Source organism: Marmota marmota, unplaced genomic scaffold, assembly GCF_001458135.2.
Source record: "Marmota marmota marmota unplaced genomic scaffold, marMar, whole genome shotgun sequence".
In the NCBI taxonomy this organism is placed as follows: Eukaryota; Metazoa; Chordata; class Mammalia; order Rodentia; family Sciuridae; genus Marmota; species Marmota marmota.
The window spans coordinates 7933125-7947653 of record NW_025999913.1 but is presented as its reverse complement, the minus strand read 5'-3'; the positions used below and the strand labels follow the sequence as shown (position 1 = coordinate 7947653).

The following is a 14529-nucleotide window of genomic DNA, read 5'->3' as shown; positions in this document are numbered from 1 at the left end:
CAGAAACTCTGGTTTAATTGGTCTTGGATGCAGATTAGGCACTGGCATTTTTTTTAAGTTTCTCAGAGATTCTCATGCAAAGCCAGTTATGAGAAATCACTGGTCTTAAGACATGTCATCTGAATCATGCAGCTGTGTGTGCCTGCAAAAACTCTAGAGCGGACAAAGCCAAAACTGCAGAGAACAGGATTAGAAAGAATAGAGGTGCGCAGGAGCCAGAGCAACTGTGGGGTGGGGAGCACCCAAAGAATATAGACTTTACAGTGGAGGTTATGGGAAACCAAAAGAGATGATCTATAAATAAAAATATTTTACAATCAAATTTGCCATTTAAAATGTTACTCAGGTAGATATGGGAAAGTGAGACTGGAAGAGATGAGAGATAGTAAGATTATGTCAAGAGTCCAAAGAGAAATTAAGGACTAGACTTTAGGCATCAACCTTTGGATTGAAAACAATTTGAGAAATAATCAGGAGGACTGCTGGCATATGCTGGATGACGGGCAAGGGAGAGGTCACATCTGGCCTTCCAGATTTCTGGTGAGAGCAGCTGGATAGATGATAATGCCAAGATTTACAAGCATAGAAAAGTATGTTTGGTCCATCTACAATACAATCCAAATGTTTGGGAGGAGGGAATAAAGAAACTAAAAGCAGGAAAATGTCAGTAGAAATCTGTGGATATTATCCACATATTCATGCCAGTGCCCAAATGAATAAATCTCAAGTTTGTAGTGTCTGCAAATTTTCCCTAAATGTATTATTTATTGTCAAATTTAAAAATCAATGATTATTAAAAGTTATTATATTTAAATTTTAATCAGAATTGAGGATACAGAAAGCTGCAAAGAACATCACTCCCACCTAGTGAGAAAGACATAACTCGCAGAATCATAACTCTTCCTCATCCCATCATGAGGATGCAAGACAACAAAGCAACACAGATTCAAAAGAGGGACATGTCCCCCCAAAGGAGAAAGGGGACATACACAACGTGCTACCTAGGCGCAGCACAGGAGTTGGAGGTGGTCATCATACAAGGGCGTAAGAAGAAATCAACCACAACTGTCATTTAAGACCAAATTGGCTAACGAGTCCACCTTAGTCCACCTTGAGTAACTGATACAAGGACATCCACACTTATTTCCCACTGGCCACTCATGGACACTCCCTGGAAAGACTGAGTGGTAGGCAGGAGACCCAGGAGACATATCTCTGGAAACAGAGGACAGTAAATCCTGTTACCCAGGGCACAGCAAAAACCCACTGTAGCTATGGTTTAGGGAAGGGTAGAAGAAAAACTTTCTGTCCTTAGGGGTGAAGTAGAAAACCACCCAGGACAGGCAGGTGACTGCTAAGGGAAGAAGGGGAAACTCCTGCCCAAGCCCCCTCACAAACACTAGGGGAAGTGTGGTCACCTAGGAAGGCAGGAAAGCTGGCAAGGCCCTACCTGGAGACTCCAGTACATAGAGCATGTCTAAGATTGAAACAAGACGAGGACAGTCCCCCAACAGTCTGATACAAGTAACAAGCAACAGCAGTCCACCACTGGGAAGGACAGTGTATGGGAGGCCCTTCTGTGGAGAGGAGTATACAGCTGGTGAGAAGCTGACAACAGAGCACTAGCACTGAAACTCACAACCCTGTGGCACCCGGCTCCCATCCTGAGCATAAGGCTCCTGAGCATAAGGCACCACCAGTAACCTCTAGAGAACCTGAAGCACACAGTGTACTGAAGGTAACCATAGCAACAGTGAAACTCAGACTCAGCTCAACTCCTGAGTAGGTTAAATCAACTCTTCATACTACTGGTCTAACAGAAGCCACCCATTTCCAGGAATAATATGTACCTCAGTCTCCAATGTTCTATATACTATGTGCTATGTTCAACAACAAAGAATTATGGGAGGCATTAAAAAAAAAAAAAGGAAAAAGAGCCCACTATTGGAAGATAAAGCAATCAACAGAACTTGACTGAGACAGCCCAACTAGTAGAACCACTAAATAGGGACTTTAAAATAGCTAGCTACCATTGCTATGTTAAAGGCTCTAGGAGAATGGGGGAACACAGGAACAAATGGAGAATTTCAGCAGATGGAAACCAGGAAAGTGAAAAGAAAATGCTAGAAAAAGTTTTAAAAAAAAAAAAAGGTCAGAAATGAAGAATTCTTTTAACAGGTTCATCCAAAAACCTGAGATACAGGTAAGCAAAAAATCACTAACTTAAAGATAAACCAAAATAAATTACTAAAGTTAAAATAGAAGAGAAAAAAGGGAGGGGAAAAAGAGGAGGAAAGAATATCCAAGAGTTAGGGAAGAATCTGAAATGGTTTATCATTTATGTAACTGGAATCCCAGAAGAGAAAAAAAGAAAGAATGAGAAGAAGATACTTGCAGAGACAGTGTCTAAAAATTTTCCAAAAATAATGAGACACACCAAACCACATATCTAAGAGTCTCAGAGAATCCAAAGCAAGATAATTAGGCCCCTTCTCCCCCAAACATCCTGAACAAGTGCTCTATACTAAACCTGAAAAACACTAACAGAACAAAAGTAAACCACATACATAAAACACATACCTTGACACATTAAAGTGAAATGACTGAAAAACCAAAGATAAAGGGGAAATACAGAGGGTACTCAGAGGAAAAGACATACTGCATACATCAGAATAAAGTTAAGGAAGCACATTTCTCAGTACAAAGTATCAATTTGGAAGATGTCATGGCTTAGATATTAGGTGTCCCCCAAAAGTTCATGTGTGAGATAATGCAAGAACATTCAGAGGTGAAATGACTAGGTTATGGACTCTTAACCCAATCAGTGATTAATCCCGGTGGGAATTAACTGAGTGATAACTGAAGGGTGTGCCTTTGGGGTTTACATTTTGTATCTGCTGAGTGGAGTCTTGCTGCTTCCTGACCGGCATTCTCCCACCATGATGTTTTGCCTCACCTTGAACCCCAAGGATTGGAGTTAGCTGTCTATGAACAGAGATCTCTGAAACAGTAAGCCCCAAATTAACTTTTCCTCCTTAAAAGTGTTCTTGTCAGGTCTTTCAGTCACAGCAGCGAAAAATCTAACTAAAATAGAAGAAAATAGTGACATCTTTAAAAATACTGAAAATTAAAAAAAAAGCAGTAAAGCCAGAAATTTACATCCAACAAAAGTATCTTAGAAAACTGAAGGTGAAATGAAGACTTCTTCAAAGAGGAAAAGCTGGGAGAATCAACTGCCAGCAGACCTGCATTATAAATCATACTAAAGAAAGTCTCTGGACAGCAGTGGGAACCTAACTCTAGTAAAGAAGTGAACCTCAAAGGAGGTTAAATTAAGGGAAAATAAAAGGTATCTTTCTTATTTTTTATCACAAAAATTAAATTCTTACATTTGTCCACTTGAAACTACATTCAACATATAAGTTAAAGCTACTGTAGGCCCTAATAGCTATATAATTCTGCAGCTTGAGGACAAAAACACTAGTTTTTAAAATCAACTGAGATACCTTCAAGAGCTGCTTTAACAGGTTGCCTCTTAAAACTCTTGACAAATACTGTTCATTACTCACTTAGGCTCAATTACCCCTTTGCTTACTAATTGTATAATTTCAAATTGTAAATTACAAAGCCACCATTGAATAGTAAAAGAGAGTTCTTACAAAAGCAGTTTCCTAATTTAAAACAATCACAATATCATTTTCTTTAAAGAAATCATGTTAAAGGTTTTTTAAATAGCTTAAAATTATTTTACATGTAAGCCATAGCACAATATTCCTAAAATTTGTTCTTCCTCATAACTGATTAGTTTACTCAGTTTTTAAAAAGGATAAGAATTAAATGTGAAAATATAAATCTACTCTGAAGTTATAACAGAGTAATTACACAGTACTTTCATTTTTATCATTACTTATATATCCTCAAGCTACTTAAATTATACATGGGGTTGAAAAAAAACCACATTTTTTGGAATCAGATACTGACCTAAAAAAATATGAACAATGAATAAAATGGTTCACAATTTCATGATATAATATTTCAAGGGATATATTCTGAATGCTAAAACAATGAACTTTTAATGACAATGAGTATAACTTTTAATGAATCTCTCAATATAACGCCCCAAATTAAATCTAAATATGGGACCAAATAAATGAATGGTAGATCAGAAAATAAAAGCACAATCAGGAAAACCTAGTGAGCAATGCAAAGGAAGGTCCTAATAGGAACACCTTAAATGTTATTTTGAAACTAATCCTGAGGAAGCAATTATGCTGTACTGGCATTTAAAAAAAACAAAAACTAACTTTCAGAACTGGAAGGGATCATTAGATATTAAATCCAGAGGTTTCAAACCAAATTTAAGGCCTAATTAAATTCTAAGAGCCACTAAATGGTGTTCAGAAAACTAAAATTTTTATTGGTTCTACGGCTTACCCTACAAATAAGCATATTAAAGGTTTGAAAAAGGCCCTCTTAAAAAAGAAGTATCAAAAATTGGTTTGTTTAAGTCAGAAGAGGATATACAATCAATCAACAAATACATGAAAAAATGCTCACCATCTCTAGCAATCAGAGAAATGCAAATTAAAACTACTCTAAGATACCAGCTCACTCCAATAAGAATGGCAGTCATTATGAAGTCAAACAACAATAAGTGCTGGCTAGGATGTGGGGAAAAAGGTACACTCATACATTGCTGGTGGGACTGCAAATTGGTGCAGCCAATTTGGAAAGCAGTAATGGAGATTCCTTGGAACCACCATTTGACCCAGCTATTCCCCTTCTCTGCCCAAAAGACCTAAAAAGAGCATACTACAGGGACACAGCCACATCAATGTTTATAGCAGCACAATTCACAATAGCTTGACTGTGGAACCAACCTAGATGCCCTTCGATTGATGAATGGATAAAAAAAATGTGGCATTTATACACAATGGAATATTACTCAGCACTAAAAAATAACAAGATCATGGCATTTGCAGGGAAATGGATGGCACTAGAGCAGACTATGCTAAGTGAAGTTAGCCAATCCCTAAAAAACAAATGCCGAATGTCTTCTCTGATATAAGGGGGGTGACTCAAAATGGGATAGGGAGGAAGAGCATGAGAAGAAGATTATCACTGAATAGGGAAGAGAGGTAGGAGGAAAAAGGAGAGAGAAGGGGGATTGCACGGAAGATGGAAGGAGACACTCATCGTTATACAGAATACATGTTTGATGTTGTGAGGAGGAAAAAAAAAGAAGTATGTTACATTAGATCAGGTAGAGAGATGTGATGGGAGGGGAGGGGAGAGGAAAGGGGGATAGGAAGGGCAGCAGAATAAAATAGACATTATTATTGCTGTATGTATATAGGTGACTGCATGACCAATGTGATTCTGCAACCTGTACAATCAGAAAAATGAGAAATTATATCCCATTTGATTCAAATGTATGAATTGTCAAGATCATTGTACTGTCATGTGTAATAAAAAAAAAAGAATGAAATCTTGTGGTTTGCAGAAAATGGATGAAATTGGAGGATATTATATTAAATAAAATAAGCCAGATATAGAACGTTAAAAAAAGAAGTATCAAAAATTAAAGAAATAAACTTATATGCAAATGAATAAATTATTTCCTGAACTTATTACTGAGATTTATAACCTTTTTTTTTTAATTCCTTAAGAAAAGGAACTTCTAGTTTCCCCTAGTATCAATGTGGAAATTAGGGGCATCAGATGGTATTGCAGATGAAGAAGTTGGGCCTGGGAAATAGGTGGTTTGTCTAAAGTAAAAAAACAAGCTAGCAGCAGTCAAGGACAAACTGTTTCTGGACTCATATTCCTTTACTTCTCTAGACTATTGGCAGACAAAAATCTATTAGACCCTCTGTTACCAAAGAGGGGGAAATTCCAAGAACTACTACCTTATGTAAGTATTTACACAAATATTTTTAACATTCAATTCTTCCATATACTTCAAATTTAATAAAACTAAATCAGTTAGAATTTTAAAATACTATCATATAATGGGATAATTTTCTATGGCTAATAGTTCATAAATGAAGAAAATGTTTTTAAAAGATAAAGTGTGACATGATCCTTTAATGTTAAAAGATAGTCATTTTTTAAAAAACTACATTGTCATACCCTTTTGGAAATAAATGGGGCACTTAACATTGAAATTTTAATGTCTTTAGCCATGCTAAATATTCCACATTATGTTTATTATATATAAAACATAGCTACAAATTGATCACCAAAAATTTCTAATTTTTTTTAAAATCAGATATTCCAAATCCCTGTGCACTCTATATAAAAATCATCTAAGAACTGGTCTAAAATGCAGCTTCCTAGGCCCTGTTCTCAGATTTTATTTTAATTCCATAAACAGGACAGGGGACCTGGAGCTGTATAACCAGTCCAGGCTATTCTGATGTGTGGCAAGGCGTAGAAGCCAAGACAGATTAAAAGTAATTCACCACAGGGGATAGAGAAGAGAACGTTACTGTGTAATGAAAATCCAATTTCACATTACTATGAACTTCTTTGCAAGACACAGGCATCCAAGAGCAGCATACGATAACTTTAGACCTAATGAAATCCTGGCAGCACATACTCACTAGTGATCCATTCCACAAACAGTTCGTCTCTCCAATCTCTATCACCCCACACAAAGGTACCTTTTCCACTCTCTGTCTCTTCTTTTGTTTTCATCAAAATCCCACTGCCTGGGTCTTCCTGAATTCAACAAGCCATGAAAGTTAGGAGAGCTTCTTCTAGACCACGAGCAACTATGGGCAATGATTGGTATTTTCGTCTTTGTTCATCAGCGTTTACCACAAAGACTGGCACAGGACTCATAATGAAGAAATAACAAGGACTGCTAGGTTCAGTGGTGCACACCTGTAATCCCAGCAGCTCAGGAGGCCGAGGCAGGAGGACTGCAAGTTCAGACAGCCTCAGCAATTTAGTGAGACCCTGTCTCAAAATAAAAAATAAAAAAACAGACTGGGGATGTGCTCAATGGTTAAGTCCCCTAGGTTCAATCCCTGGTATCAAAAAAGATATAACAAAGATTAACCCTTCAAAGTGCTAGAAACTGCTATTTTATATAATAGTTCTAACAATCAAACAGCTTTTTCTCTGTCACCTTCTGTTCCTGTTTTTCTTGCAGATCCTTCATCCCCTCACCCTCTTCTCTGTTGTCTCTGGTCTTCCCCTACAGGCCTCGTTTCTTTTTCCCACACCTGCCCTATAAGACTGTTAAGACCAGCTTCCAGCAGCCCCCAGGGATCCCCACCACAGCCCCCTGTGGTTCTGGAGCTGGTCTTCGGAACCAACCGGATCCACTGTGAGATGGGGAGAACACTTTCAAGATCAGGTTACAGAAGACTGTGGCTTCGGCTTCTATATTGCTTTCCCTCACTTTCTCTCCAGTCTTTTGCTCCAGGAAAATCCGTGTTGTGAGCAGACCTGTGGAGTGGCCCTCCATCTCCAGCCAAGTGCCACACAAACATGGCTAGAAGCTGGCCGTCCAGCCCATGCCAGTCTGCAGAGCACACTGCAGGACTGGACCCTGTAAGAGCCCAGCCGGAAGAGCATTTCTGAACATCAGATACTGGGAGAACTGGAAGTAATAATGGTGCCTACCTCATGGGATTATTATTGAGGATCAAATAAAATACACATAATGTTTCTTGGAACAATGTCCAGCACACTGAAAAGAGTTAGAGAAATGTTAACTACAAAAAGTAGAATTTCTAAAAAAAATATATATATATATGTATCACTTATAGTACTTATAGTACTCTTCTTCCTTAGTACTGAAATCCTGCGTATGAATTGCTTTATATGCTAATTATTTACAACCATGGTGAATTATGAAAAAATTTTAAAAAAATTTAAAAATATTTTTAAGTTGTAGATGGATACAATCTTTATTTATTTTTATGTGGTGCTGAGGATCGAACCCAATGCCTCATGTATGTGAGGCAGAAGCTCCACCACTGAGCTAGATAGCCTCAGTCCCCCCAAAAATAGAAAATTAATGTGCAAATACATGGGACAGAATAAGAGATGAAGGGCAATAATGGAATATGTTGATAAGCCATATTAATTGATATAGCAATCTACATTCCTCAAAACCTTTCTCATTTTTTCAAGTCCTAGTTCAGTACATATACGTATGCTCCCAGATTACATTCTAAGATTTAGATTACCATATAGGCAACTGGATTCCATGAAAACTATGATTCTTCCTTCTTGCATAAAGTCTGTAAAAAGTCTCTTTTTCTTTCAAGGCTTAATCAACTTAGCTCAAGGTCACTAGATGGAATTTGATAGTCTAATGAGACCTCTTCCAAATGTGCTGCCACAGCCATTGTACAGTCTATGATTAATTTTTATTGCTAAATACTGGGTCATTAAAATACATAATTAACCTATCACATCTTATATAATCATATACATGAGATAAGATAATAAATTATACGGTCACTGTAATTATTTGAAGTGAGATACATGGGAAATGCTTTATGTAGTACCTGACACATAATGAGTGTTGAATAAATATAGCCATGATTAGAACTATTCATCCGATACTATGTAAATCCAAAGCCACACTCTCTGGGCTCTCTTCTTAATACACAGCCATTTTTAATTCCAATTTCCTCTCCTGGTTCCAATTCCTCCACCTTCTTCTATTTTAAGTTTCCTTTCTATAGGAAAATACCTCTAGTAACTCTGACTCCTCTTTATGATTATCTTACTTTCTTGGACCTTCCTTTTAATCACTAAACAAACATAAATAAATCTTTGAGAGTTAACTACTAAAGAATCAAAATTAGAGCTTAAGTACTTGCAGGATTAATCTAGAAACTGCATTAGGTTAAGAAATGTCATGTGGACCTTGAACTTCATATTGCCAAAGGATATGAATTTATACATGATTCAAAAATAATGGATGGCAACCAAGAAAGTAAAAACCTGATGATAATTCGTATTTTTTAAACTTACAGCATCTTCCTTCAAATATACAGGTGAGCACTGTAAAAAGTTAAATGCAATAAAGTATTATCAAGTGCAATAAACGTTTATCAAGTGGCTTTTTACCACAAAAAGTAAGGAATTTTTCACAAAAAATTAAAAATTAAATTTCAGAAAAAGTAAATTCTGGTATCTAGCACAATGAGAAGCAACACATGTAATTAAGGCTACATTTACAAAACATCAGTAGACAACTGAAATAACTCTGTCTACATAAACTGACCTCTAAAAGAGGATTTGGGAGGAGGAAACTAACCAAATAGATGGAACACAGGGTGACAGAGAAGACTGCTTGGCAGCACTACTACAGGAACGCACCGGCTACACCGCTATGTGTGAACTATTCCAAATATGTGTGGTAGGTACCAACTTTCTCCCCCTTTCTACTGACACTGAATATTAATACTAAAATGCCTTAGCAATTGTAAACTCCAGAAGGGAATGATTACATTTATGAAGCTCCTATAAAATAAGCCAGCACACACATGTGTATATATATATATATATATATATATATATATATATATACACAGTCCCAAATGCTAATGACTTATGATTTTTCAACTTAATGATGATACAAAAGTATACGCATACACACAGTTTTCCACTGTCAATAATAAACTATAAGAGATAGTCAGCACTTTTTTTATAAAACAGATTTTCTGTTAGATGGTTTTGCACAACTGTAGGCTAATGGAAGTGTTCTGAGCACATTTAAGGTAGGCTGGGCTACACTATGGTGTTTGATAGATGTATTATATGCATTTTCAATGTACAATGGGAAGTTGAGGAGCATCTGTGTATACATCTTACATCTACATACCTAAATAAATGTAGACATATATACCACCCCTTTTACCCTTCATTGCAGTCTGAATATAGTTTAAGAAAAGAAATAGAAGACTAACTTGGCAGAATTTCTAAAACTAGATATATAATTTAGATCACTAACTTTTACAAAGGTAGTGGCATTTTCCAAATGTCATTTGTAAATAAACTAACACACACATACAAATGTAATAAATTTTAGGAAGCATTATTTTTCAAAATCTTACTTCTTCCAGCATTCTCTATTTAGTGGAAAAATTATGGTGGCCCTCCTTATTCAAAGTTTCATCTTCTGCAGTTTGTTACCTGAGGTCAAACGCAATTCAAAAATATCAAATGGAAATGCCAGAAATTAACAATTCCTAAGCTTAAATTGGTCCCTGTTCTGAGTAGCATGATGATACCTTGTGTTGTCCTGCTCCTTCCCACCCAGGACAAAGTCATGCCTCTGTCCAGTGTATTCACACTACATCTTGGTTATTAGATCAACTGTCACGGTACTGTAGTGCTTGAGCTCAAGTAACCCTTATTTTACTTAATAATGGTCCAAAAGCTCAAGAGTAGTGATGTTACTGGCAATTTTATTACAGTATATTATTACAATTGTCCTATTTTATTATTAGTTATTATTTTTAATCTCTTACTGTGCCTAACTTAATTTATAAGAGATTAACTTATAAATTAAACTTGATCATAAATATGTATGTGTAGGAAACAGGTTACCTTGTTCCTGTATCCCATGTATAATTTGGTACTATCTGTGGTTTCAGGTGTCCATTGGGGTCTTGGAATGTATCCCCTCAGAATAAAGGGGATACATTTACACATTCTAGTTCCATTTACACATTCTCCAGCTCACTGAGGCAAATAGCTTACCAAGCTAATTTTAAGTACTGCAAGATTCACAATTTCTCATACCTGTTTGAGTGAAGATGTATGGCACAGAACTAAGAGTCAGGAGACCCTGGGTCTAGTCCTATCTTTGCCATTAAAAAACGGAAGGATTGATACTGCAGTATTTCTAAAATGAAATAGTTCTAGCTCTAACGTTTTAGGATGCTTCTAGTTCTCATTATTTTTTAAATTCATTTTTATCAAAGTAATCCATATGCAAAGCTACTTTCTAAAGGTCAGTCTCTAAGATTAAAAGGTTAATATATTTGCCGCTTTGCCTATAAGATACAAAGAGATGAATCTCACATCTGTTATGTGTATATATTCTTTAAAAAGACATGAATGCACATTTCCCTTTTATATTGGCATTTAATTAACCAGAATACCTATTACCAGATTTATGAAATTCCTTCAGTCATTTCTTAAACACAAGTTAGTCTGGATCTATATTATGCTCCTTTCTATTATGTTTCATTTCCAAATTTATTATGATAAAAATGTTCTCTGACATGACAGTATGCACTGTAAGTTGAAAGAAAAGTAATGACTTTTTCACTTAATAAGTGAAAACCTTTTTCACTAATAGCTATAAAATAGAAGCAAGTTACTCTTTGCTTCAATGTCTGATAATAATTCCTTTAAAGATTATTGAAAAGATAAATAAAATACATGAAATCATGGTACCTAGCACAACACAATAACTGTATTCAACAAGCATGTGCGTGTTTTAGAGATACATGTGACAATTCTCTGTAATAAACATCTCATATTCATTCCTGCATACTCAGGAGATGCAGCTGAAAAACAATGCCACAAAGAATGTTTAAATTATGTAAGCAGGCAGTAATATTTTTAAAATTCCACTCAATAAACAGGTATTTAGCATTTGCGATAAGCTAGAATTTAAGAACTCAAAGACGAGTAAGACAACAGCCCTACTCTCCAAAGCTCATAGTCTAGAAAGAATAGAAATTATAGTGTAATTAAAATATATAATAAAAAATATATACAAGGAGCAGAAGTAGCAAGATGAAGCAAGAAATTAATTCTGCCTGAAGGAGTAACGAGGAAGTAGCTAAATAAAGTAGCATAGTAGAGGGGAAAGGAGGAGTTGCGGAGGCACTGTCTTGGGTCTAACGTTTAGCTCACCATTTACTAGCTATACGATCTGGGCAGCTTAATTTACCCGTGTTTCCTTGCAAATATACTTCACAGAGTTATTCTTAAGATTAGAAATAATATACATAAACATACTCTAATATATTGTAATGTAAGTGTAAAAGTACCTAGCATATAGCAGGCACTCGGTAAACTGTAATTGTCTTGTTTTAGAAAGAGCGGTGTTTGCTTGCTTGTTTTTAACAGACTGGGTTGAAATGGCACTGTAGGTAGAATCTCTTGACTAATGGTCAAATTACACAAGCTATCACTAAGGTCATGAGGAAGCACATCCATTGGCCACTTTCTGTAAGCAATGTGTGGCTCCTATCATGTGGGGTTCTACACTTGCTAGTAAAGCATGTTTCTTTCTGCACTTTCATCCTGACCACACAGAATGTGGCATATTCAAACCTTAGTTATTTCCTACTAAAGGTTACCTTGTTCCTCTAACCCACATCTCAATCTTGGTGTTGATTGTTCAGCGTGTCCTTTATAAAAGGACATGCTCACGACCAATGAGCAAATGGTAATTATTAAGATCATACTGGGAGATAACTAAAGCTAACCCTGCTTTGATAACTATTAAGAACCTAATGGTCTCGATGTGTGGAATTGAAATCAATTTAGGATGAAAATCTTCTACATTTTAAAATACTGTTGAATCTGGCCACGAGGTAAGTTACATTTACATGCTTCCAAAACTAACTTTCTCTAAATACCCTATGATGAGCTAAGCTAGTCATTAATATATACAAATACACATTTTTGTTAAGTCCTTACTTATTTCAGTCTAATAAACATAACTGATACTTTTGAAGTATGAAATTGTGCATAAATACAAGGAAAGCCATAAGTAAGATAATATTGTCTACTTCTAAATCATGAAATTGTCTTTATGTCAATTTAATTTTGCAGAAGTATAAAAACATGTTCCACCAGGGGCCATGGCCCACAACTGTAATCCCAGCTGCTCAGGAGGCTGAGGCAGGAGGATCACAAGTTCAAGGCCAGCCTCAGCAACTAAGCAAGGACATAAGCAACTTAGCTTGACCCTGTCTCAAAATTTAAAAAAATAAATAAATAAAATAAAAGAGCTGAGGATGTGGCTCAGTGGTTAAGTGCCCCTGATTCAATTCCCAGTACCAAAAAAATAAACTAAACAAAAAACATGTTCTTGACCTGCAGCCACCAAGTAAAGGCTGTGCTCAAAGTTAAACTACACCTTAAAAGTGAGGATAATGAATAAACCAGAACCTTCCTTAATTGTGTAGTTTCCACATCCAAGGAAATTATTGCCCTTAAAGTTGTCCTTGTGGTATATAAGCCCATTAAATTTTATCTGTGAATATGTGAATTTTTTATATAGAAACCTATGTACATTTGTATGTTTTAAAAGTATACAAATGCATAGATACTTATCTGTAATATACATTATTAACCAATTTGACATTATGTATTTTGAAACATTAATGTTCATTTGAAATTAACAGTGTTACACATATTCAAGAATTAAATCCTGAATATGGTCTTAAGTTTTTTCTCCTCTGCATAGCGGCTCCTGAGGACTCACCATATTGCAAATGAATCTATTTTTTAAAATTCGTAACTCAAAAGTACTTCCACGTTAACAAAACCAGAAGTTTCTTCACAGAGCAAACCTACACATTAGATAAAAATAATTATCTGTATTATGTCTATTCTAATAAATGTAAATTGATGTTAAAATTTAGCGAAGTCCAATTCCTGATAATATTGACGAATGAAGGGAAATATACAAAATTATCAAATGTGACAGAAGCAGCAGCTTGAAGCTGGTGGGAGAGAAACAGACAAAAGGAAATGAGAGGGAGAGAGGACAGATAAAGCTAAAATGCTTAAAAGCACTAGACCTTGGCCCAGCCCCTGACCCACTATAATCTACTTAGTCATCTCTATCGCTTAAAAAAAAAAAAAAAAAAATGGAAAATAACGGTGGAAGCAAATGGATCATTGTGAGCAGGGAATTTATGTCCTGCATTAGGTTTGAGATTTGCCAGAAAAAGAGCCACACCAGAAAAAGATCTAAACAGCAAGAAGCGAGGTGTGCGTGCATGTGTGCATGAAAGGGGGAGGGTGAAGACATAAAAGCTAACTGTGCTCAAGTCTCAGCACTAACGCTACTCCGCGCGTACTACACCGGCTGGGCAGCCTCCGGGAGCCGGGCAGGAGGCGGGGGTCGCGGATACACCCCGACGCTTCAGCAAACGGTGTAGGGCGCCGGCGCCCCCGGAACCCGCACACAGCGGATCCCATTAACACCTTCCTCGCCGGGACCCCGGCCGCTGGCTCCGAGAGGGGCGCGCACGGGGGTGGGGCGGCAGGAGCGCTTCCCCGCCCTCCGCGGACCGGAGGCAGCAGGCGAGGGGCGGCACCGCCTCCCGTCCCCAGCCCGGGCGCATCAATTACCCGTGAGGTTCCTCAGCACCGTCCCGTGGGCCCAGAGGCTCAGGACCTGCTGCACCGACAGGTTGATCAGGGAGTGGTCGCCCCCCTCCGCCTTCATCTTCCCCGGGGGGCGCCCGCCGCCCTCTCCTGGGGCGCCGGGCGGCGGCGGCTGCGAGGCTCGGGGGCGGCGGC

The 14529-nt window shown here is 37.2% G+C and overlaps 1 protein-coding gene across 5 annotated transcripts in view; it reads right to left on the bottom strand.

Annotated features, from left to right (window-relative positions):
- The window catches only part of Tmem170b (transmembrane protein 170B), a 59075-nt gene extending 44552 nt beyond the window's left edge, over positions 1-14523 (bottom strand). For all 5 annotated transcript variants that reach the window (XR_007346214.1, XM_048799793.1, XM_048799794.1 and 2 more), the window contains exon 1: positions 14359-14523. Coding sequence is in view for 4 of the 5 variants with exons in the window: in XM_048799793.1 (XP_048655750.1) it covers positions 14359-14455 (97 nt within the window). In the remaining variant the exon portion in view is untranslated. The remainder of the gene's footprint in view (positions 1-14358) is intronic.
- Between the last annotated feature and the right edge of the window lie 6 nt (positions 14524-14529).